The following is a 25,898-nucleotide window of genomic DNA, read 5'->3' as shown; positions in this document are numbered from 1 at the left end:
TAGATCTGATCTATTATGGAAGACCAAAGCAGTTTTCAACCAGAGCTTCTGAATTGGTACAGGTTTACTAGAGGATGTTGGTTGCCTGATTATTATATATATATATATATATATACATATATAAGTAAATGTGTCCTTTCATAATGAACCAACTTGCAATTAACAAATGTATTGTAATAGATAACATCTCTTAATACAACATTTGTTCCTACTGCAGCACAGATATGGCAATATTTCTACATTACATGTATTATTATAATTACACATCCAACTAGTCATTTTACATACAAGTAAATAAATGATTGTTATCTTACCCTCCTTCAAATATTTTAATTCGTATTGGTTCTGTTTGTTTAGCTGAAATATCTTTCTCTCCATGACTTTCTCCCTTTGTCCTTTCTTTGCTATTTCCAGCGGTCTTCTTTTCAAGTTTACTGCTAACCAGGAGGGACGGCTCAGGTTTCATCTAAGTCATAAAAATAAATAACAGGAAAGTTGTTGTATGCTCTCTAAACTAATTAGATTCATCTCCTTTAACTCTCTCAGCATTCAGTGCCATACAGAACTGCTCAGTGAACCTGTAACATCTGATGAGCTAAATTAATGGCGAACAACACATGTGGTCATCGGCCCCTGGAGGGAGAAGGACTTTACATTTACAGAAAAAAATGCATTCTTGAGAACTAGCTTGTGTTGAACTATGCAGTACAGTATGTGCAAAGCCCTTCAATTTGTGACTTGAGATTTTGTTAATAGGAAATTCAATTTTGTTGCTAAAACAAAGATTTTCTTCAGGTAACTGGTGTATTCTTGGAAACAAATAATCACAACTCACTGTTTGCACATATATTATATTCTGGAGTTGTGTAAATAATATCTATATAATGCATATCAATGACAATATAAAAAAAATATCTGATATCAGAAAGCTCCTACTGTACAGCATACTTGCCAACTCTTCCGGAATGTCCGGGAGACTCCTCCATTTTGCGAGAGTCTCCCAGACGAGTGTGGCAATCTCCCGAATTCTGCCCACTTCACTAGGAAGTGCCCACTTCCTAGTGAAGTGGGCAGAATTAGGTCCCAAACGCAGCGATTCCCGATGAAACGCCGCGATTCCCGATGAATCGCGGCATTTGGCCCCGCTGTCAAATGACGCGTTTGCATCATTACTTCACAGGGGGCGGGTCCAAAAATGACACAATTTTGGCACCCCGCCCCCTCACGCCCACCTCCAACGGCAGGCTCCCTGAAGAGAGCTGAAGAAAGTTAGTAAGTATGCTGTACAGTGAAGATGATTTGCTGACCCTCCTAAAGGTAAAGGATCATTTAAAAGGTTTCTCTGCCTCTCTGGTCATGGTTGTGGCTGGACCACAGGCTGAAGACGCTACCAGTACTAAGAAACAGGATGTCAAGTTATAATGACTTCCTTTATTATATATGGGATACATTAACCCCCAATGTAAATTTTAAGTCTATTAAAAGTCAAAGAAGTGTTCTGAGACTATGTGAGAACACACAAAGCAGAAAGCCTGGTGCTTTTATACCCAAATGTGCTGTGTCATCTGTATGGACTACAGTATAGAGTATATTATTATTTATAAAGCAATAAGTCAAATTTACTTTTTCATGACACAATAGTCTTGGGTCCAGGTACCATATTACTATTTCTGATTCCACAATAGATAAACATTGCATGCAAAATGTGCCTCTAATAGGGAACACACGGCCCGTGATGTCACAAGCTGATGTCACTGGGATATCACGTCAATGTTAGACAGGTTAGGGAAAGGAAGTAGAGAACTTAATTAAGTCTCCACTGCCATCCTATACTAAAAGATCAAAGCAAATTGGATCTAATAGTAGTCGGATGGTCAGGCGGATAGAAAATTAAATTCAATTAAAACAAAAAGATGAAAATATAACCTAAATCAAATATCATATAAAAAGTATATCGAATTCTAGAAAATTAAATAATTAAGCTTTGGAATAAAAGAATGGAATCTCTGTATGTTCATGAAAGTAAACTTCAAAAGTGTTTTTCCCACACTTTTCTGGATATTATGAATACCATTACTATATATATATTCTAGCATGCTCCCAAAAAAGCTATATCTGTCCCAGAAAAATATAATATAACTTTGCTTGACTAGAATAAAAAATATTAACATTTTTCCCAGCGAAGCCAGGCTTGATTTTTTGTTTTGTTTTTTTCTCTTGAAAATTTGGCACCCCTAGTGAATAATGACTCAAACTATAATTATACAACCGAATTGTATTACACCAAAACAAAATATTTATAAGATAAATATGCAATACCAAAATAAAAAAAAAAAGAGTATAGGATGTCAACTCAGAAAAGCTCCTGGCATGCTGCACATTACTATTACTATTTCTTCTTATCATTATTATTCTTTTATTTATAATGCGCTACAAAAGGTCTGCAGCACCGTACATGATATATACAGAAATCAGTGATCCATAACACTTTATATGATACATAAAAAACAAGATGCAAAAACCAGACATAGTGAATAAACAAATATATTAACTTATTCTAGTCCAGATGCCATTGGTTGTTAGGTGAATTATTTGAAATCAGTTAACATGCATGTAAGTATGGAATGTAACATGTTATTGTAATGTATGCCTCTGATGTTTCGGTCCTGTTCTAGGGCCTTTAGGAAGATCTTAGAATGGGACTGAAACATTATACACTACAGTAACATTTCTTTAGCACACAAATATAAGATGTATAAATTGAAATAAAAATATTTATTTTGCATTAAAGGTATGGTACATAGAGTCCTTGATACTTTTATTTATGTCACTTCTGTCTTACGTCCATACCCGAACCATAAGTAATCACTATGCTTTACAAAATGGAATGGTTATAGATTGGAAGCATTAGCTAAAGTGAAGACCCTTTCCTGCTTCCAAAAACCTGCCAAATCCCTTTATGCTTCAGTAACAAGAGTACTAAACTAAATATATGAAAGTAGAAATACAAAGGCCATGAAACACTTGTGTAATATAAAACATGTGTTTACTATGTAGTAGAGTATGTTACTGGTAATAAGACATTTGTTTTAACAGTGTCCCTAAGCAATGCCAATTATCTGAATTCTGCTTACATGTTTTGGTATTGGTCATCAACAATTCCATTATTAATGATTGAGAGAATAGGAAAAAAGATACAATTTTCAAAACACATTGGGCCCGATTCATCAAGGCACATATTTCTGAGTGCAACCTGCGTTCAGAATTATACGCACGTATTTAAGCTTTGTGTCCATCCGAATTCAGTAAGGCACGGATATCAAGATACGTGTGCTTATGAAATCGGGGGCAGTTCTGCTGTGCTCTACTAAACCGGATGCAGCAGGATACCTATGTAGATTATAAATTTGCAAAAGAATACACAGAACAATAAAAAAAATCTTGATCGTTACCTGATAATAATAAACATTAAAAAAAAGTATTTTTTTGTTATTTTTTTCCTCTTTCATGAAATACATTTATTAGACTGTTGTTAATGTCTACTGTCATCACTACTGATCGGGACTTAGACTAGCCCTGTACCTGGAGCAAGAGATACAGCAGAAAAACAAGTGACTTTGAGACGCTCAAAGTTTTAATCGGACGTGGCTGCGAGCCCTTGTGTTTGCCATGCCTCTACTGTAAATTCACTATGGCAAAACGCCCTTTCCCCACCCAGTTCACTCCCTGAAATTGTAGGCTGTAGTTAGTGTCATTTGCACTCGTAAACGCACCGAACAGGACTACATTCACAGACATTTCTGCCGTTTTGGGCATGCATAGAATGATTTTGTGTAGAATACACTCAAAATCGTCAGATATGTACCTTGATGAATCAGGCCCATTGTATTAACTATTATTGTTTAACGAGCATAAATTGGCACATAATTAATGTGTTATTCGATTTTGTAGCTAGGTACCTTACCATATTTGAAAAGCCACACAAATACTATTGAACTATTGTATTACCTGTGCAAATTGCAGTTTCCATACACTTGAAGAAGTTAGTTTGCCAGCTCCAGGTCTATGCATAGCAGCCATGGTGTAAATTTCTACCGCATTCTTTTGCTTGGATTTCAGAAGGGCTAACGATGTTCTTGTACTGAGCCCTGCAGGGTTGGGATTGCAAGAACTAATACACCATGCAGCATAAACAGATGACTTTAACGATTCCTGTTCTATGTGGCTGGGCTTGGCATAATTGAGGAAACACCAGCTAACAGTGGTTGTAGTCCGTAGACTGGGAAATTGAAGGGTTTGTTGGACTTCTGATCCATCTTTTATTAATATATTTGAAGCCTCCTTATTTGCAGAGGATCTTTCTGACACCTGCATTAAAATTCCTACAGGCAGGTTTTTGTCTGTAAGTGGCTCATCCTCAAAAATTTCACTTGATGTCCTCTGTGGGCTTAAGCTCATATCTGAAGCAGTATCCTCATTATAAAACTCATCTGGCGACATTCGTCCCTCTGGAGCATCACTGGACTTAGACTCAGACGTTGTTTCCACACAAGATGATGTGCTGAGTGGTGAATTTGACAATGAAGGTGATGGATCTTGTGGAACCGAAGTAGGACTGTCTTTTTGCTCTGTGGTGCGACCTTGCCTCACCAACTGAGGTTTTGAGGTTCGTGACAAGACCTTTTTTATGTCAGAATTAGTAAGGTCTACTGCACTTAGTTCTTTAACAATTTGTCCATACATCTTTTCCTCCTTCACTCTTTTTTGCTGCTTTGTTTCCATAAAAAGTTCTAAACTACTTGCAGGTGAAAGCATGCGTTTTCCACCTCCAAATGTAGATGCACTGTCAGAGCTAGACACCAAGCACAATGGGATTGTAGATTCTAAGGCCAGCGGCAATGTCTGTGGCACTTTCCATAGAGGATATTGTTCCAGTTCACCACAAGGTGCTAACATATGGGCAATATTGAATCCCAAACCTCTCATGGATGCATTTGTTGCCATTATCCTTTGTGAAGTACTTCCATCCACTTTGCAAATTACTATGGAAGGGCTATTAGTTTGTGAGTGTGTAACAAGAATTTGTGAAATGCTAGTGTACATAACACTTCCATATGATGGCACGTGTGTCTGAATTCTAACTGGGACTACAGGACCTGGCAAAGGCTGAAGAGAACCAACGCTTGGAGAGACAGAAAGTTGCTGATCAGATGAGGAGTCACTTGACCCACCACTGTGATCTCTCTGGAGTTTTGAAAGAATATTTTTAGATTTCTTTGAAGATGATGAAGATGTTGACTCTAAATATGGCTGATAACCTTTTTCCATGCTATGCAGATAATTAAGAGGCTTGCATGCAATAGAATCTTGAGCAGTATCAAGGTAATATGAGGAGTGCAATTCAGAGTTGTTAGATGGCTTAAAATATGTATTTTGCAAATGATGCTGGAAATGTCTTTGCAAAGGATCTATACAGGATGGCCACAAAAGAGGATGATGAGCTGGCATTTGAGCCATGCATACAGAAGTGTAAGGTAACTGAAATGTATTGTGAACTGGTGGATATAAAATTTTCTCAGAATGTGGAAATGAATGCTGCTGTTCTGGCAAATGTCTCTTGGGGATATAAGATGACTGAGGCCCTAAAGGATTTCTTAATGTATCATGGCTAGCAAAGGATTGTTGTGAATGATGAGATGAGGTACATGTAGACTGTGCAGATGTGCCAATAACTAAATTTCCAGGTTCGTCAGGAAGATTTGTGGAACCTGACAATGAAGATGTAGGAGAATGCTGCCAAGCAATCTGTGATGACCGGCGACTGCTATATGCTTGATCAGATTGTTCTTGACTTCCAAGTTCTTGGTCTGTCTGGGAATTTTCAGGGAAGCCACTAAAAGAAGCTTGACGAACAAGAAAGCATTTTTTCCGTTCTCGGGCTGGAGACAAAGTTGTAGTGATGGCACCCGGGACTGAAGCGTGAGTTAGGTTTCCATAGTCAAAAGATTTACTTCGAATTTCAGGGATTTCAGTAAGGCTAGGACATGGAATCTGCTCAGAGGAAGAGCGTCTCATTTCTTTCTGATGGTGATGGCTAGGTACAGAAAGGGAATAAGCCCCAGGAGGAACAGTTAAAAACTCTGGGGGCCTTCCAATTTCATCCTGCTTAACTGGAACTATAGATTTGATGGTTTCGTCTCTCTCAAAAGACATTGAGAAGCTTGAGCTGTGGGATAAATTACTCTCCTGACTTGGGCTTCGAGAGAGACTTGTTCCTGTTGACTCAAAGCTGGATTCTCCAGATGAATTCTCCATGTCAGCCAAACGAAGACGTTTCTTTTTTGGTGGCAATTTCTCTGCAGGGAGTTGTGAAAGAGTTTCACTCCTCTGGGGCCATTGAAATTCTTCTGGTGTTTTTTCGGGCTCTTTAACGGGAATTTCTGGCTCCTTCTCAGGTTTGTCGGGTTCCTCTGTAACACGAATCTCAGGTACTGTGATATTGTGTTGGCGAACCAATTTGGGTGGCATGTGATATGTAGACTGTTGGGTGTGTTGAGATGAAGAAGGCCTGCCTGTAGATTCAATAATATCCGGTGCCTGAGTCCAGTCTGGACTCATAGAAGACATTGTATTTCCACTGTCACAAGTCTCAGAGGGTGAGCAGGCTTTGTCTGTCTGGCTAGCAAGAAGTTCCGTTGACTCAGACCTTTCAAAAGAATTAGGTCTGCTCAAAGAGTTAGTGTGTTGAATTACGGATATGACATTTCCAGGAGGTTTCCTATTGATTATGTCTACTAATTTATCAGTGTCTGAAGAGGATTCATCTAATACTGGTACAGGACTGTCCATTTGGTGATGTGATCTACAAATGTCAAAACGGTCTTGTGGCCCACTGTAAATATATTCTTGCCCCGCAATAGAAAATCCAACCCTGGCAGATTCTTGACTTTGACATTTTGAATCAAAATCCAAGATGACAGGACTGCCTGCTGAGCTGCTCATTGCACTACAAGGCATAGAAACATCTTCCTCATCTCCAACACTCTTCTCTTTCCTGCGCTTCCTGTTTTCAATCATTGTTCCAAACCGAGGAGGTGATGGTGCTGTAACATCTACAAAATATTCAGCTCCTGGTTTCATGCCACTTATATACTGCCTATCTCTATATCCTTGTTTGTGAGCTTCATATTCATCCCACCTTTTAGGATGTACTCCTGAGACATGGTAGTCATACACAGAAGCAATTTTCTTTTCTTTTGAGGAAAGTGTTGTTTCATGCATTGTTTTCCTGCAGTAGGCAGCAGTTGCATTTTTGGACATCCTTGTATACGCATCGAAATCAGAGTGGCCCTCTAAGACCAAAGGTAACTCAAAAGCACCTTGCCTCCTAAGCAGTCTTTGATGAGGAATACCTGTTGCACCTGGATAAAATACATCATCAGCACCTGTCATACATTCATCAAATGAGTGACTTCCTCTTACGGAAGGTGGGATGCTTAAACTTGCCCCAGAAGATGTTGGCATTGAATTGCTTCTTATTAGTGGTGAAGTATCCCCAGAAGCTTCTATAAGCACTGCTGTTTGACCCTGCTGCATTTCTGGGTACAGTTTTGATTCACTTTCAGCAGATTCTGCAATAAGGTGTGGTTTTTGCAATTCAGAAGCATGGATGCCAGATAATCTTGACTTCATACTTTTTAACTTGCTGTGATCTAAAAATCCTTCTCTTTTTGTCATAAACTGTGATATGTGTTCCTCAATCATACTGGAGTTAACAATTGATATATTGGCTTCTTGACTTTGTAGTGAAGATCTGGGGCTCAGTCTACAGTATTTACCAAAAATAATTTCTTCATAAGAGGTTGCATTAGTATTTGGAGGGCTTATATTCTGCTCTGCACTTTCTGAGCGTGAAAAGTAACCCGAATCTGTGCTTCCTTTACTATGTGGGCTCAAAAGATTTAAGGACTTCTCTGAATCATGCCCTTTCTTTTCTGTAAGTTTTAGTGCAAGTTTTTGCCTGGCAGTATGTGGTTCATCACTTTTTCCACTTAATGATGGGTTGTGCATTAAATCAGATGCCACATAATGAGAGCTTTCACTAGGTAAGTGAATGCCACTTTTTGGGACTATCAGAATTGGCACTTTTATTGGGACTCCTAAAGATTCTTCTGAAGTGTGGAAACCTGGATCTAAAAGTTCCCCACTTCTGACACCCACATCGACTGGAATTTGTGGAATGGGGCTCAATTTTTCAGAGTCTTCAACTAGCAACAATGTCTCTTCGTCAGTGTCCGTGCTCTGTTCCCCATCAGAATGTATTTCAGTTTCTACATCAATGCAAGATGCCTCTAGATCTAATTTGGAAACAGCAGAGTCTGTAAAAGGAACTAATCCAGCTTTAATGGCGTGTGCATGTGACTTCCTGTGCTTATATAAGTTGCTTTTTGTTTTGAAGGAGAAACCACACGGTACACATGGGTATGGGCGCTCTCCTGTGTGAGATCTTATATGTTTCTTCAGCACACTTGGTTTGGCACAAGCCCGTGTACAATACGGACATATATATTTGCCAGGTTTTTTGGGCTTTTGTTCCTTTTTGTAGGTGTCTTCTGGCTGCTCAATAGACTTCTGTGAATATTGGCTATATGAAGAAGCATGTAATGAAATTTTTTTTCTGGTAAATGATGCACTGTGTCCATGCATTCGAAAGAATAAGTCATCTGAAGGAACAGACAGGTGACTATGATAAGGGTAGGCTTGTCCTTCAAGACTCTGGTGAGGCTTCATGCTGTGCACTAACCTTTGTTGGTGAATAGTATGTTGGGGAAAAGAAAGTGAGTGCCGATGAGTATAGGAGCCAGGACGCTTCTGTGTGAATTGCTTTTCTGGCATCTGCGGGTTAGTTTCATTTTGTGATCCTGCTTTCAAAGAGCTATAATGCTGTATTGATGCTGGGTTTGTAATATGCTCAGGGTTAACTTGCGTCTGTCTTTCTCCTTCTTGACTGTCAAAAGTGCTCATTGTGACAATGGCTGAATTCTCTTGTCTCCATCTGCTTGATACTTTGTCCGATTCTCCACACCTTGAGGTAGATTCTTGCCCTAATACAGTGTCTCCAGAGTCCATTTTGATTCACTTGGTCTTCAGTGTTAGCTTACTTTAATGCTATACAGACACATGGAGTGTGGCTGACTTCACTTGTTAAATCAGTTTTGCTCCCATTTTTCCCAGAGTTCTTTTCAAGTCAGCTACTTTATGTCAGTATAAACGTTTCCATGTAGTAGTATATGGATATTAAATGAAAGGGTCAAGCATGTCCAAAAGATTCACAAGTATGGCCTTGATGAAATTCTTGATATGAGCAAGATATGGAAAATTCAGGTAGTTCTCCGGAGCCACTAAAGTGCAGTTCTAGAGAATGACAGCATAGATGTAAAACCTAGAAGACATTTAAAACAATGTGTCAATGATCAAATAAGTCATAAATGAAGCATCAAGCTCATACATAAGAAGAACAACATTTATAAGACAACAACCTTGCATGATTGTTTGGCTAATGTACTTCAGACAATTTAGAATACTGCAATATAAACTTTTGGTTGGAGGAAATGGACACTTGAATATATCATATAACATCAAATTATATCAATGTAATAAAACATGACTGTCAAGTCCCTAGTGCGTGAAAAACATCTATCCCACACTTTTCCCTTAGAGGATCTTACATGGGTGGATAAAAAACAAAAGCCTACTACCTGGGATAAAATGTAGCAGCTAACTGATGATTTTACTCTACCATCTCTCAATTCTTGGTTTATCTAATCTGATCCCAAACTTACAACTGTCTTTTTGGCATAACCAAGGTATCACTAAGAACAAAACTTCTGATTTATTTTGCCCAACTCCATAAAAAAGTGTAATATCCCTATCCAAGATTTATTTTTATAAATATTTACAAATACACTGGATTCAATCTCAGGATTCCTCTCTACCCACACTGAAACCTCCTCCCTCTCTTACGCTATGGTTATCACCACTTGGGCATAAGGATAGTATATATAACTTTTTCATAACCTCATTAGAAGACTGACAACTCAACTCAAGTGGGAACCCGATCTCCAAATCTCCTTGGCAGACAACGACTGGGACCATATTTTTAAAAATGTTTTCAAGATGTCCAAATGCATCAATCATTCAGAAATGTTGGTCAAACGTATTCAAAGAAAGTATTTGACACCTGATAAGTTGCATAAAATCCTGCCTAATCAATATACATTTTGTTGGAGGAATTGTGGCAATGCTGGGAGTCTTAGCCATATTTTCTGGAGCTGCCCACAGACATAAAACTGAAATTTTGAATTAATTAGCCGGGTTGTGAATGTGGTATTAACTCCCTCCCCTGAGGTAGCTCTTTTACACCATTGCCCTTCACAGCTCCATCCTCATAATATATATGTTGTAGGACATATTCTTATCGCTACTAGAGCTGCAATTGCCCAGTACTGGAAGTCTCCAAACCCCCACACCTATTTCTGTGATTATTGAAACTTAAAAAAAGTTATGACTTGGTTTCCAATACAAGTCTTCTGCTTTCTCTCCTTTGCTTAAATGGTTTGATTGGAGCACTTACTATACTGAACATCTAGCGCTGTCACATTCCACCCCTTATCTGTGAGTATACTGTTGAGCTTTTGTCATAGCCATATACATTTAATTCGTGCTTTCTGTCCCACAGATTGTAAGCTTGCGAGCAGGGCCCTTTTACCTCTCTGTCTCTCTGTATTACCCAGTATTGTTTTATTAATATCTGTTCTTAATTGTAAAGCACTACGGAATTTGCTGGCGCTATATAAATAATTGCTGCTGCTAATGATGATGGTGGTGTATATTTTATTGTGAAGTTTAGCTGACTACTCTTGTTGTTGTCTCACTTTCCTACTCTCCTGGTCCTTTGTTTGTTTATTGTTATTATGTTGCAAAAAGTGTATAAAAATGTATTAGTAAAAAAAATAAAAAATAAAGCTCTCAACACAATAAGCCTACAATAAAAATAGATCCAATACAAAGGTATAGTGGCACTCACAAACATATATGAGTTTGAACATACAGGGTGGTCCATAAGCCTGGAAACATATTTTTGAAACGGAAATGAATAAGGAAATATTAATCCAGTGTCTACACATATGGTCTGGGTATGGTGGAAAACTTTTTAGGGTATGTGGCCAGCATGGCGGCCATCTTGAATGCAACTTTATTTAATTTATGTTTTAAAAGGGTATTTCCACACTTATGAACCACCCTGTATATTTGTTATCTATATCAAAGCAAGCTATTGCCATTTTATTTAAGGCTGGTGTCACACAGGAGCTTTTCCAGCTACTGAATTCCTCAAGCTTAATTTTATAACATATGGAAAAATACAAAATTTTTACAGCTCACAGCTTATAATGAGATCTTAAAAAGCTCTGTGTTGTCTACTCAAATATTATGAATTTCAATTTGGTGCCCTTGTACAAAACGCTGCTGCCACCATTTACAAGAGCTATTGCACAATTAAAGAGCTTGCGTGCCATCCACTCTGTAGTAATAGAAATAAATGCCTTCAATGTGAAGCGATTATACATCACACTTTAAGGGCAGAATTCAATTCAGTGCAAGTTCCCATAGGCGGCTGTGCCTATTTCCGGGTATTACCATAGTTAAAACATCTCTGATTTATATAACAGGAATTTAAATATCTGGAGAATTACGCTATGATGCTGTTTAGGAAAACCACACTCAAACTCAATTATTAAAAGAGCCCTAAACCTAAATTACAGGTTCCCCTATAACAAAACAACTACTAACATTTACAAATATAAGTTACACAGAAAACATTTGATATTATTTTATGATCCATGGTTTCCTGTGGTTAAGTCTACTAGAGGGCACTATAGTCAGTATGAAATGTCTGGTAACTGAGAACAATAGCTTGAACTCAGCTGCATAGAAAATGTAAGTATACTGTTAAACATTTCAAGCTCTCATTTGATCTTCTGTATATGTATTTGTGAATGTTACAAGAAACCTTTTCATATGGGATACACTTTTTATCGTAGGCTTAGTAATATTTTATCTTAAAAGGTCTCTATATCAGATTCAGATTATATAGTGGTCTTTATAGCGAGCTGTAGGTAAGATTTATACCCTGAACTCATACAGTGGACTCTGGAAATTTACAGTATGTGATGGAATAGTGTTCAATCACAGTTAGTTATGAATCTGGTAAGAGTCCCTCCCTCAGATGATAGTAGTCAGACATTGTCTGGCTATCCAATACTCCTACAGTAAATAATTCCAGGTATTTGCTTTGAAGACAAAGCCATGCTTACACATATATGGATTTAGTTACTGAATGAAAAACGTATTTCAGAACATCTGAAGATTTTTAGCTCAACAAATACCAGTCGTGGATTTCTCCTTAAGACTTACTAAGTCATTATTTTATGACTTTTCAAGAAAACAGCAATCAATTTATGTTGTTTTGGTCTTAATCATTGGTCACAAATGTTAAGTGTAAATTTAGTATTCTGTCAAGTTGAATATACTGCAGTTGTGTAGAGCTCTTACACTAACCACAGTGAAAGGTTTTTTACGTACAGTTTCAATAGTACATCCTGTGTCATATAAATACAGTATACATTATTACATCTACTATCATCAAAAGCAAGAAAAACAATTTTGTTATGTACCTGTTGCCGTCAGGAGTTTCATACACATGGCTGTGTTGAAGTTGTCTGTAAAAGAAAAGAATAAGCATTCGATTATCATTAAAACGTAATGTGTTTCACTTCAAACAATAAAGAAGCCCTAAGACCATAAAAAGGATGGGACAATATACTAAACTTTTGAATTCCCTTACACGTAAGTTTTTGGGCAGACCTCATGTTTGCATAATGAAAATCATTGCACCCAGCTGCCAAGAATAACAAGCACAGGAAATGAACAGTGAAAGTTAGCTATTTGTTCTCTGCAAGACTCTCTGTATTACTACACTCATCTTTACCTGCTGCATTTCTTAACACCTTTGTATTAGATGCTGTTTCTAAACAATGATGAAGCTTGTACACCCAATTGCACAATGCAAGACTGGTTAGGTACAGTAAATGCAGATAGATGGAAGTAATCGTTAAGGGTTTAAAAACATTATTTTTTTAGTTACTTTCCTATTTTCATAGTACACAGGTCAAACAATTCTACAATACATCAGATCTCACCCTAAATAAGTTCTAGCGGTTTTCCACTATAATCTCAAAAGCATAAGATATTATAAAACACTCAAACAGATACAGGCAAATTATGATTCATTCATAGTTTGTCAGTGATCTGACCATTACAGACGATTTTGAGCTTTATTTATTATGTGGGTTAGAAACAAATGAGACAAGTCACATGGAGATATTTGAGACGACAATACAGCACTGTCACTCATCACAAGTTGGTGTTGAGAAACTCGGGATCAAGGTGGAAGCTGATGTTGCCTTGCATGTAAGCCACCACTCGGCAACTTTTATGGGAAACCCAACCCCACTCCTTCAACCCTGTCTGTTCATATACCTGGCATTAAAAGGGCTGTTAAACAGTGTTGTAGAATGTATTGGTTGGGGACATTGTTAAACATAGTTGCCTGGCTCTGGGATGGCCTCATCTGTCTAGAGGGAAAAACATTCAAACTGATGTATGGGCAGAAAATGGTTAGTGCTCTCATATACTATATGGCCAGAAGTATGTGAACACCCCTTCTATTTAGTGTGTTTGTCTATTTCAGTCACACCAAATGCTAACAAGTGCATATAAGGAAGCATACTGCTATGTTAAACATTAGCAGTAGAATGGGTCGTACTGAAGAGCTCAGTGACTTTCAACGTGGCACTGTCATAGGCCACCTACTCAACAAGTCAGTTCATCAAATTTCTGTCCTGCTAGAGCTTCCCCGGTCAACTGTAAGTGCTGTCATTGTGAAGTGGAAACTTCTGGAAGCAGAGAAATCCAATGTGACTAATAATATCCTTAATAATTTACAGATGTGTCTGTGTTATTCCTTACAACATACAAGTTTAACTAATGAACATGGAATGATCACTTAAAAACGTTGGCTTTATACACATGTCGTTTACAGGAGTTTACACAAATATTGCCATCACATGTGTATTTTTTGTATATTAACGTGAGCTAAACAGTGAAGTGTATATGAGCTGTGTGGTAAACTAACAAAATTCAACTTGCTTCAGAACTACTTCAACACCTTTTTTAGCAGACTAGTTGTTTAGAAAGCTGTTTTTGCATACTTATCTCCTTCAGATGCAAAATATTCACAGTGATACGCAGGCTGATTTAGAAAGCGTAGAGCGGAAAGGTTGAGATTCTATAATATGGTGAATACTTAAAAGATTATATGTAGGAATGTAGTGAAGCATTATTTAAGTCAGTGTAGAAAGAGTAATTTGCTTGCCCATTCTGCAAAGTTGCTTCCTGTTCTCATATGACTCGACTATGATGCATCATATGCAGAAATTTCATTATTGCTTAGAGTTCTCTAAAAATGCAAACCACGTATCAAAACAAAATCATTAAAATTATGTTTGAAGGCCTTCTGACGTTTAGTATGTGTTGGGCTACAAACCCTACCACAACTGCCCCAATACTGGTGTAGGCAGATCTCCATAGAGTTTACAGATTCACAATCTTTTCAGCCAATGGTTATGACAGATGAAGACCACAGATATGAAGATAAATCTTGTAAAACCTGTATAGTGTGTACACATGAATCAGCATGCTGATCGGGACTTACAGTCCTTGGCAAAATCGTTAACAAGATTATATCAGGGGTCTCTGTAGTGTATACCCAGCCTTGGAGAGCAATGTCCTGATAAGCCTAATTGTTTGCTTCATTCTACTGTATCCCTTAAATAAGAACAACTGTATATCAGGTTACCATGCACTGTACTGGTATTCTTATACTGCTTTGGAAGCAACTACAAATGCAGTACATCTTTATGAGACAAACGGTGTGATCAAGTACCTATCTCTCTGTAGTGCCATTTGCCTCTAATTGCACCGTGATTCTCCACAGTTAAGGAGGTGCCAGATTGCACTACATGTCTCAAATTAATGTGTTCAGTATTCAAGAATCAATTTTTTTGTTAATTTCTTTGCACAACATGATTTGATTATTTACTATTAAGGGTATACAACAATAAAATATAATAATGTTATCAAGTTTTATATAATTAGACAGTTAGCCACGTTTCCTTCTTATGTCTTCTTTCCTCACTTTTGGGGTGTAATAAAAATTGGATGTTTCAATGGTTATTTCAAAATCATGAACAGTATTTAATTGATTTTGGAATCATGAGATCTATGTACTGAGACATATTTGGAGGAAAGACCGGATGCTTTGAGCAGCTTCCCACTGGCGACAGTGCCTTCAGGAGGGATCTGAGAAGAGCTATAGCGTGAACACATATGGGTAAGGCTAATCATTATCATGAAGCATATGTGCAGCAGCTCCTTTCCTCAGTCAGCCAAACTCCTCCGTCACCTCTGAGTTATATAAGAAACAAATCCCACATATGACGCCACTCTGCTCCACTGTTAAGACTCTATGTTAGTACATAAAGCCCATTATATTTTAACACTGTTGATTTTTACATGTTAAGTTGAAAATAATATAGTATTTTAATAAAAAACTAATGTGACTTATTCTCATCTGTTTAAATTTAATTGAATCAAAGAAAAATAGATAGAAAAAATCTATATATTTGAGCAGGCCCACAAAAAATTATAAAGAAATATAAGAATCTACCATTTGTTAAAGCATTAAAAGGTAAGGTTTTGACCCATTTCAATAACAATCTACCATCAAGATACTGTGACGTTCTGGAATATTTGTCATTGCAAGCTGTGGTGGTGGTATTTCACCTTATTTTCAATAAGTTAATGCACTAAAAGGAATGAACAATTTAATACTTCTTAAATATTATTCTAAGTACTTTGTGCCCATATTTATATTGGCTTTCAATAAAGAAGAAAAGTACGTCATATTTTTGGTCACTGCAATGTTGTCCATTACATGATGCGCTAAAATTACTTCACTTCCTATTTTTAATGTGGAAAATCTGATAATAAAATTAACTGAGGACGGAGATGCTATTTTTTCCCCCATCTGCAACTTGCACAATAGTACAGAAAAATCAATATGTCTCCAAATAAACAATTTTAATGCTATATGAGGTGCCAATTTGTTCAGCGACATTGCACAGAACCCATGGGCAGGACATTGAAAACAAAAACCTCTGGCAGTCAAAGATACACAGAGAGCACAATGGGACCCAGAATCCAAAACAAATTAACATTGCCACAGAAAATCCAAGCAGGTCCACTGAGGACCCTGGCAGCCCGACAGAGAGACACCCCTGGCAGCCACACTGCAGAGGGAGCAATAAACATGGAACATAAGAGAGAGGTGAAGTCTTGGATGGTAAGGCAAATGAAACATGTGCTTTGGTTTGAGTAGCTGGTGTGGGGGTGTAATGGTCACATGCAAGACAATGCCACTTAGCTTTATTAGTATAAGAAAACCTGCAATAAATAAAGAAAAACAAATTTATGGCAATCAAAAGTTATGGGAGAATGCAGGGTGCAAACAATCAAAAAATATGACCCTGCCTTAATCCTTTGATTGGCCCCCAGTATTTCGGCAAATACATTAGTGATATACATACTTTCCTAATCTCCCGCGATGTCTGAGAGAATCCTGAAGTTCAAGTAGTTCTCCCAGGCCCAAGGGAGAGCTGAATAAAGAAATATATATTTATCTAATATTGTGTATATATCTTTTGCATGTATTTTACAATCATTAAATTGCTTGCTATAGGAGATTTGCGCTTTTCTTAACTGTCTATATTGTTCCAAGGGAGAGCTGGTCTTTCTCCTGTATACTATTTACTCCCTATTGAAGTGGTCAGAACAAGCAATGGCTGCTTTCTATAAATAACAGAAACAGACAGCAAGCAGGATAGTATAGTTAAGCATATATACATTAATTACTTTGTTAATATTAGTTAATATTATTTTTTTAAGCAGATGTGTATATATACACAAACCGCCCACTGTATGTCAGCTAAACAAATTTGGAAAGTGGCTATATAATACTATAACCCATTAGCAATAATCATCATTCATTATTACGCTGCCTTGTTAACTCAAGAGAGACAAACTGAGTCAATGTTAAGTTGAAAGCTCAAATTGCTCCAAAACAACAGTGTTTGATCAGCTTTTCCATTTTCTTTTCACAGGTATGTGAAACATGAGTAAGCTTTTCCACTATGCCATCCATTCATGAACTTCAATTGGCTTTTCTTGACTCAACTGCCAAATACGTATAATGATGTTTTTATTTAAATCCTCTTCCAGATGTCATGCTGGAAACACCTGGTGCTAGTGCCAGTGCAGTGATCAATTTCCATATCTAACTACAAAGTGAACGTTTCAAATCATCTTAAAATATGAGCACAATCAACTGTGCTTCAGCAGCAATTTGTAATGTTGATCAGAGTTCACATAAACTGAAAGTAAAATATGTTATGTTGGCCTTTATACTCTGTAATCCAAATAAAACAGTAATGTCTGACAGATGGTTCTAATGCAAATTTTCCCAGGGATGCTTAACAATATCACATAACAATTCATGGAAAATACCGTAAAACTTAGATTGATTATACAGGTTTAAAAAGGTAAAACATAAATTCACTTTTTAATGCTTAGATATCCCTTACAATGTGTTTTTTTCTGTGATTTGAAGCACATGCCAAAAATCTAATCAATTACATTTAAAAATGACACCAAACACTGTCCCTGCTATTCCTCTAGTCCAGGGTTTCTCTAATCCAGTCCTCAGGGAGCCCTAACAGTGCATGTTTTCCATATCTCCTTGCTTTAGCACAGGTGTATTCAATACTGACTGACATGTTGTAAAAGTTCCACAGGTGGTATAATTATTTCACTTATGATCTGGAAAACCTGCCCTGTTAGAGAGCCCTGAGGACTGCATTTGGGATACGCTCATCTATTCTGACCATAATAAAAGGTAAAATTACCATGGTAATGTAGCTTTTAATTTGTCATGTATTAATTGGTTACTTAGCTTGAATAAAATGGCAACTACTTACGTGGGGAATAGATTTTGCATAGATACATCTAACATTCCACTTTATGAAATAAAACTATGTAAAGTTAAGGTATTGCTTCTACATAATATATGTGCTCCTCAGTGCTTTATTTAGAGCGGCTGCTGAACTTGGCATTCTGTGCATATAGTATATCTTCATTTACTGATGGTGCATTCAACATGCTCATCACTCTTTATACAACAACACCCTGTCACCACTTTTTTTACTGGAAAAAATAAATGATTGGTGAAGAGCAAGTAGTAAGAAGGAGCATTAAAAGGGAACATGTTAATAAAGTTAACATACAATTATATATATGCTGCCCCCATTATCAATACATCTAGCATATTTACTTCATGAAAACCTTCACAGCAGAGCTGTCATTCAGTAATGCATACAAATTATCCATATATCATTTCAGCCTCTTGATTAACTTTTATGTTGTATATACTCTCTGTACTTTGCTGCATGAAAATCACAGGATGAAGATTCATTCTCCCGCAAAAAGCAGGATGGTCTCTGCAACAAAAAGCAGGGTGGTCCCTGCCACCCATCAATTAAACATTCATTAACAGGCAGAATAAAAAGCAATACATATACAGGGGCAAACGCAGGATTTTTAGAGGGGGGTTTCCACAACACGCCGCCAGTGGGCGTGACCAGCATGCATGGGGGCGTGGCTATAATATTAGACAGTGCTTGGCTGCTCTCCAACTCTTCCTATTCCCATAATATACATGGGCAATGCTGCGCACACTACTGTTAGGTGCACGCAGCTCTCCCTTTTTTTAAGCAGAGCCGTGTGAAGCGGGGGCAGGGTCCAGACACCTCAATTATACAGTGCCCCAGGCTTGGAGGGGGGTTTCTAGGCACAGTTTGCCTATGATATATCTGTTGAAAGTGGTATTACATTATGAAAACACAACATGCAATACAGTATTTTTAAGTACACAAAGCTTTGCATTGTTGTGCATGTCCATTTGATAAAGCAGCCAAAGACTTAGGAATGCTAGTTGGCCTGCTAGGCTTAAAGTTCCAGAATTTATTTCTTCCTATTCCCAAGTTAATAAATTATGATTCACATTTACTCCTTCACATTATCTAAAACACATCCATATTCTACTGTGTAAATTAACTACAAGATTTTTCAACTTCTTAACAAAGCAATTCTGAACTCTTTCATTTGTGCTAGTAATTCACAACTTTGAAGAGCTGACAGTGCTGAATACCCAATTTAAAAGAAGAATTAATTGAAGTGAATCAAGCATAACTTGGATATATGTATTTCATTAAGTCCGTGTGATGTTTAAAATCAAAGATTATATGTTAAACAAAAGTGTTATTTGTCTTTTTTCAGTAGCTCAGTGATACTGAAGGGAAGTGAGTAATCTATGAGCATAATAACCTATGTGGGGAGGAAAAAGTTGTCTGCTTTTTGGAAAATGTTTATTTTCTACCTATGCCTAATGGTGCAAATCTGCATTAAACCCATAGCAACCAATCAGATATCTGTGTTTATTATATGACTTACATTAGTCAGATAAGAGCTAATTGGTTATTTGTTTTAATACCAATTTGCACCTTTGAGCAATGTTAGCAAATAACCTTTACTGTGTCCATTCAAACAGAGGTTTGTTACCCTCCAGCCAGGTAAAATACACTGTTACCTCCAGAGCTAATTAGCAAATGGAACATCATTAAGATTGAACAATCTGGTAATAACAACAACTATCATGTGTCCCATGGCAGTGATTTGCTGCAAGTAACATTCTGTATCACCAAATACCACAGCGATACATAATGTTCTACTGCCACAATTTACTATCCACCAGCCTTACCATCCCCCGATGGTACGTGAAAATCCACCTCCTCTGCAATACAGGATGGGGTTTCGCAGGGAAAAGTTCAGTCTGTATTATCTGTAAAGTGCATGTGAACATATTTGCCAGGGCATGCACATTACAAGAAACCATCGCTGTACTCTGTATAATCAGTATGAGCATTCGCTGGCAAACGTCTGGGCAGGCGTACATAAATGTTTATCTAGGGCAGCCAGGGAGGGATCAATACTTAAACTTTTAAGCAAACGCAGAAGTCGCAAGACATATGAAAGTTGTTCATTCTAAAAAGCATTGGGCGTCTAATATTATTAATCAGTTCTATCGAACCTGGTGTATCATGCATGGTTAACATATCGTGGTTAGCCCTTCTGCCTCACAGCAATGGGGTCATGAGTTTGATTCCCGACCATGGCCTTATCTGTGTGGAGTTTGTATGTTCTCCCTGTGTTTGCTTGGGTTTCCTCCAGGTGCTCCGGTTTCCTCCCACACTCCAAAAACATACTAGTAGGTTAATTGACTGCTATCAAAATTGACCCTAGTCTCTGTCTGTCTGTGTCGGTGTGTGAGTGTCTCTATATTAGGGAATTTAGACTGTAAGCTCCAATGGGGCAGGGACTGATGTGAATGAGTTCTCTGTACAGCGCAGCGGAATTAGTGGCGCTATATAAATAAATGATGATGATGATGATGCTCAATTATCTATTAATATTCAGGTTTCACAGATTCCCCAGTTCAGTTTCATATCATAACTGTGTACCTATATAAAACCTATAGCCACTGATCCAAAAGCATCAGCAATCTGATTTCTGAGAAAAAATTCAAAACCACTTGCAAAATCTGGAGCCTTCAATGGATATGGGGAGACATGTTATACAATCTGTCTAGCATAATCAGATTCCATTTAATTAATAGTTGCCTACACTCTTGGAATGATATGAAGACTTCCAAATTAGGGGGAGGCCTTCCAGACTCCTGAGAGAGCAGAGAGTGCTTATCTACTGCAGGAGTGGGCAGGGACAGTTTATCAAGCCCCACCCACTAGTTTAATAAGGTGGGTGGGACTTGATAACATAATTGCCCTGCCCACTTGATGATGCAATTTGTGTCATCAGGCCCCATCCACCTCTTCTATTTCTATCTCACTTTCCCATCTCCCAAGAGAGAGGTAGGACAATTAGGCAGCCTAAATTAACATCGGTTTCTGGAGAAAATTTACCTCAGATTAAAAATATGAAATGCATTATACAATGTTGGAGCTGGATGAGGCTTAACAAAAATACATGCACTATGAAATGTATTTCAACTAATTTACATATAACTATTTAGAACTGGCAAGTGATGTTCCCATCTCATGCTTCAATATCATATATAAACTAAAAGTGGATGGAAAATGTTTCCCGAAAAGCAAGGCGCATTCCCAGAGTCAAACTAAACACAGACTTATTTCCACAGGATGGCTATAAAAGTGTTACATGGTGCCAAATTCATCTCTTTAAACACCTCCTTTGTTGGCAAAAGCTATTGGCCCGACCCTGGCTAGTCTCTTATTGAACAAGTTAATTGTATGTGTGGGATGCCAAGATACAAAGCACATTGAACTGCGCTGGCAAAAGTTCCCATTGTGTTCACGTGGACAAGGAATTATTCCTACTTGATTCAACTCTATTAGTTACAAGTCCATGTCTGGTAAACTATGTTAATTATTACGAACCATCATTAATTAATAACTTTTCCATTTACCACGTGTACTTTTATGTGCTTGCTATTGGAATCCTATTGGAACGCTGCAGCACTATGATCCACACTCTGGATGACAGACTAATGTCCTATATAATATTCAATCTGGACTTAATGATCAGGTTTGTATAAAAGTTTTACCAAAGCATAAGTTAAAAGATGGCTAAGTTAATTTTAATTAAGATGTTTATACTTAGACTTCAGAGAGTACACAGTGCAGCGCATAAGGTCTTACACCTTTGTTTAGATTTCAGTTATAAGGAAACAAGATAACAACTGTAGCCAATGTATAAGATGACCAATATGTAGCCATCCTGTATGTTGGTATAGATGTCCTCTATTCTAGACCAAGTAAATTTGGGCATACTTCTTCATATTCGCCAAAACTCTATGATAAAGGTGCTAATGAAAGTATACAATAGGTACAACAATGATTAAGACAAATAATGTATCAGAAATGTTCCTAATGGAATATGTGCTTTAATAGTTAACCTACACAGAATACTGAATGAAATAGATGCTGCACTCTACCTGTACCATTGTGTTGAAGGTTCACAATTTCAGATCCCAGTGGCTCACACAAGCCAGGCTTTTGGGATACTTTTGCTTAAGCACAAGTTGTTAATGCTTACTTGCCAACTTTGGAAATTGGTTTTCCAGGAGGTCCGGGGGCAGGTGGGCATGTGGAGGCGGGGCTCGGAAAAATCGTGTCATTGGCCCCACCCTCTAAACTGTCATCGCTAATTTTGGCCTAAACCAGCAGGGGGTGGGGCCACAATAACACGTAAATCATGACGCTAAACCTTACCCCCTCCTTTTAACTTACCGAACTGGCCAGGATCCAGGAGGTTGCCCTGCTCTACTGGACTCCCAGAAATTTGGGAGTCTCCCGGGTATTTCGGGAGAGTAGGCAACTATGTGTTAATTATTGGCTCAATGGTTATGACTGCACCATCTATGCTGAAACAGAAGTTATTATTAACATTCTATAGCGCTTTACAACTGGGATGTAAAATATGGCTTGTGTGCAGACACCACTAAGAACCACAGCTTTGTACATATGCAGAATAAGGGGTCCATTTATTAAAGTATAGCAGCATCAAGAAATATGCATCGCTGCATATTGAAACACCGCTATTATTTACTATGACGTGCTACTCAGGGACTGCTTAGTAAATTACTAACATTGCAGTCCCCATAGGGTCCCCATAGAGTTTATGGGGACCAGTAACCCACAAAAAGTCGGTTTAAGCAGGAGAAATCTTTGCGATAACCTGTTCATAAATTGTGCAGTGGCCATTCTCCAGAGAAAACAGCTGTTTTCTCTGGTTTTATGGCAGATCACAGTCATAAACAGGACCCTATGATATCTTTGTACATTTGAATGCTGTAGTAAGATGAAATGACTGGGCTATGCCAGCTATATATGGATTTGCAGCATTCCAGAAAAAATGAAGTGTGAGGTGACAATGCTGATCTCTTTGGTGTTAAGTAGGCATAAAGCCACATGAGACTTTATGGTTCTCCATACTGTGAAACAACTGGGATTTACTTTTCAGCAAATAAATCTCCTTGTAACCATAATACTTTAGTGAGCACCCAGTAATTTAACCTGACTACAGCAATCAAAAGTACAAAGACAAACCAACAAACAGGGGCTTGCAAGCTGAGCACCATTAAATGCCCTAATTTTTCATGTTGGGGCCTCTATTGATGTGAATTAAGGCAGCCTGGAGAATATTCTACATTGTTAACCAGCAATTGTTCAAATTGAAGGAAAAAAACCCCATTTATTAGATGACTGTGGCAAATGTACAAAGTGCACTCCTAACACATATCACAAAAAATGACAATTATTTCTTGAAACGGCTACTTTCAATGACTTTGCAAACATGTATAAAATCAAACTCAGACTATAGTATTTGATACTTCACATTCAATATTAAAGTGTACCTGTAGCCTACACACAGTCGAGGCAGTCATTTTGTGAGCTGAACCAATATTCCTAAGAATGTGGCTTAAGAATCACTAGGGACCTCATATCTTCAGTTCATACCTCATATCGCATTGCTAACATGGTTCCTCCTGAATCGATAAGTTGTTATATCATGAGTGTTGGCTTACATTGTTACCTTCATGACATGATATTTAGATAGGTCTCAGATTAGTTCTCAGCCTAGGCTTGTTTCCCATACACATTATTAAAATTTACAGATCTGGTTGCTTAGTATCTAAGGAAGCTACAATACAGCTTCTTCATTTATAGAAAATAGTTTTAATTTCCATCTTCCACTGTTAAGTACTGTATGCCTCACTTTAGTTATGAAACCTGCACTAAATTAGGCACAACGGATGTTAGATGGCTGATTGCTTTCACTTTGTTACTCAAATGTAGCAAACCTTAGTTTTTCCACCTAAGTAAACAGGTAATTAAGTGCAGTAGTTTCCTCCTTCAGAAATGGCAGTTAATAAACTGAAAAAGATATGGTATTGGTTTACCTTTATATTTGTATCTATTTATGGTTGAAAATGCAACTAAAGTAACTTTTCTAAATATGTCATAAAACTGACTTTGGTCATATAAATAATTTGGCAATATGAACTTCATTTCTTATAGACGTGTGTTTTACAACACAAATTCCTTCACCAGTGTGACAGCAGCGTGATATCACTACACCATGCCACTGCTCCTTCCAATATCTAAAGCTTTGTAAACACTAAAGAAAGTGTCTCCCGATGCAATATGTTTAACAATTTTATCAACATGCCGATTCATACGTACACTTACACAATTTTACATAATTTACCTTCAGATCTGTGCTCTTCATCTGTCATAACCATCTGCTGTAAACTCTATAGAGATCTGCCTACACTACTGGTCATAAGTGCATACACGCTTCAGAATTGGTACGACATTGTTTCCATTGTTCATAGTGATTTTAGTCAGTTTATAAAATCTAATCAGCGGTACCATGTGCTTTGGTACAATAAAACATGATCGTGGGAGGGTACTCACAAATGGGATATCGGACCTAACAGTCGTTTATTGTCTGATTGGCACAATAATAGAGTGGGAAAAAACCTGTAGTGTGTACCCAGCTTAACCTCATACTTGCCAACATTGATTTTTTGTCGTCCAGGAGAAGAGATGTTTTGGGAGTGCGGGAGGGGATGGGTCAAGGCATTTCATTTTGGCTCTGCCCTGTGACGAAATGCCATTTGTCGCAGGGGACTGGACCAAAATTAGATGATTCACCATGAATCGTATCATTGAGGCTCCCATCCTGCCCACTTCACCAGGAAGTAGGCAGGACGCGGGAGAATTGCCTGCTCTCCTGGGAGTCTGGGAGACCCTACCTGGAATTCGGGAGTCTCCTGGACATTCCGGGATAGTGGGCAAGTTTGCTTAACGCTCAGTGTGTGATTTCCTGCTTGTCTATATTCCCTTCCCCACATGAAACACTTCCTTTGTCACATGCAGCACTGTCCTCACTTACATAAAGATAAAAGTGGACAGGTCACTATCTCCTCCGAAATCATCACACACACTCTTAGGTGACATGGTCTTGTGGGGTGTTCCCGGTATGCAGTGATTAATACTTACCAAAATTGGTCCATGGAAGGACAACCTGTGAACCAGCAACAGGATCATTGGCAGCCAAGGCTCACTGATGTGCGTGGGTAGCGAAGGCTAGCCCATCATTGCAATGTTATTCCCTGATGGCAGTGGCCACTTTCAGTACGATAATGCACCTGCCACACTGCAAAAATTGTTCAGGAATGGTTTGAGGAACATGACAAAGAGTTCAAGGTGTTGACTTGGCCTCCAAATTCCTCAGATCTCTTTCCGATCCAGCATCTCTGTGATGTACTAGAAAAACAAGTCAGAGCCATGGAAGCCCCACCTGACAACTTACAGGACTTAAAGGATCTGCTGCTAACATCTTGGTGCCAGATACAACAGAACACCTTCAGAAGTCTTGTGGAGTCCATGCTTCGATGGGTCAGGGCCGTTTTGCAACATGAAGGAGACCTACATATTAGACAGGTGGTTTTAATGTTGTGACTGATCGGTGTACTGTATATGCATACTCAGAAACAGATGACC

The 25,898-nt window shown here is 38.0% G+C and overlaps 1 protein-coding gene across 2 annotated transcripts in view; it reads right to left on the bottom strand.

Annotated features, from left to right (window-relative positions):
* Window positions 1–25,898, bottom strand: part of HIVEP2 (HIVEP zinc finger 2) — a 178,952-nt gene that overhangs the window by 15,227 nt on the left and 137,827 nt on the right. For both annotated transcript variants that reach the window (XM_075203239.1, XM_075203238.1), the window contains exons 4-6: window positions 12,735–12,779; window positions 4,009–9,442; window positions 315–466 (exon numbers count right to left, since the gene is read on the bottom strand). In XM_075203239.1, the coding sequence (XP_075059340.1) occupies window positions 315–466; window positions 4,009–9,129 (5,273 nt within the window). In that variant the 5' untranslated portion in view covers window positions 9,130–9,442; window positions 12,735–12,779. The remainder of the gene's footprint in view (window positions 1–314; window positions 467–4,008; window positions 9,443–12,734; window positions 12,780–25,898) is intronic.

This window comes from Mixophyes fleayi, chromosome 3 (assembly GCF_038048845.1).
Source record: "Mixophyes fleayi isolate aMixFle1 chromosome 3, aMixFle1.hap1, whole genome shotgun sequence".
Taxonomy (NCBI): Eukaryota; Metazoa; Chordata; class Amphibia; order Anura; family Limnodynastidae; genus Mixophyes; species Mixophyes fleayi.
Note: the sequence above shows the minus strand (reverse complement) of the source record. Positions and strands in the feature narration are given on the sequence as shown.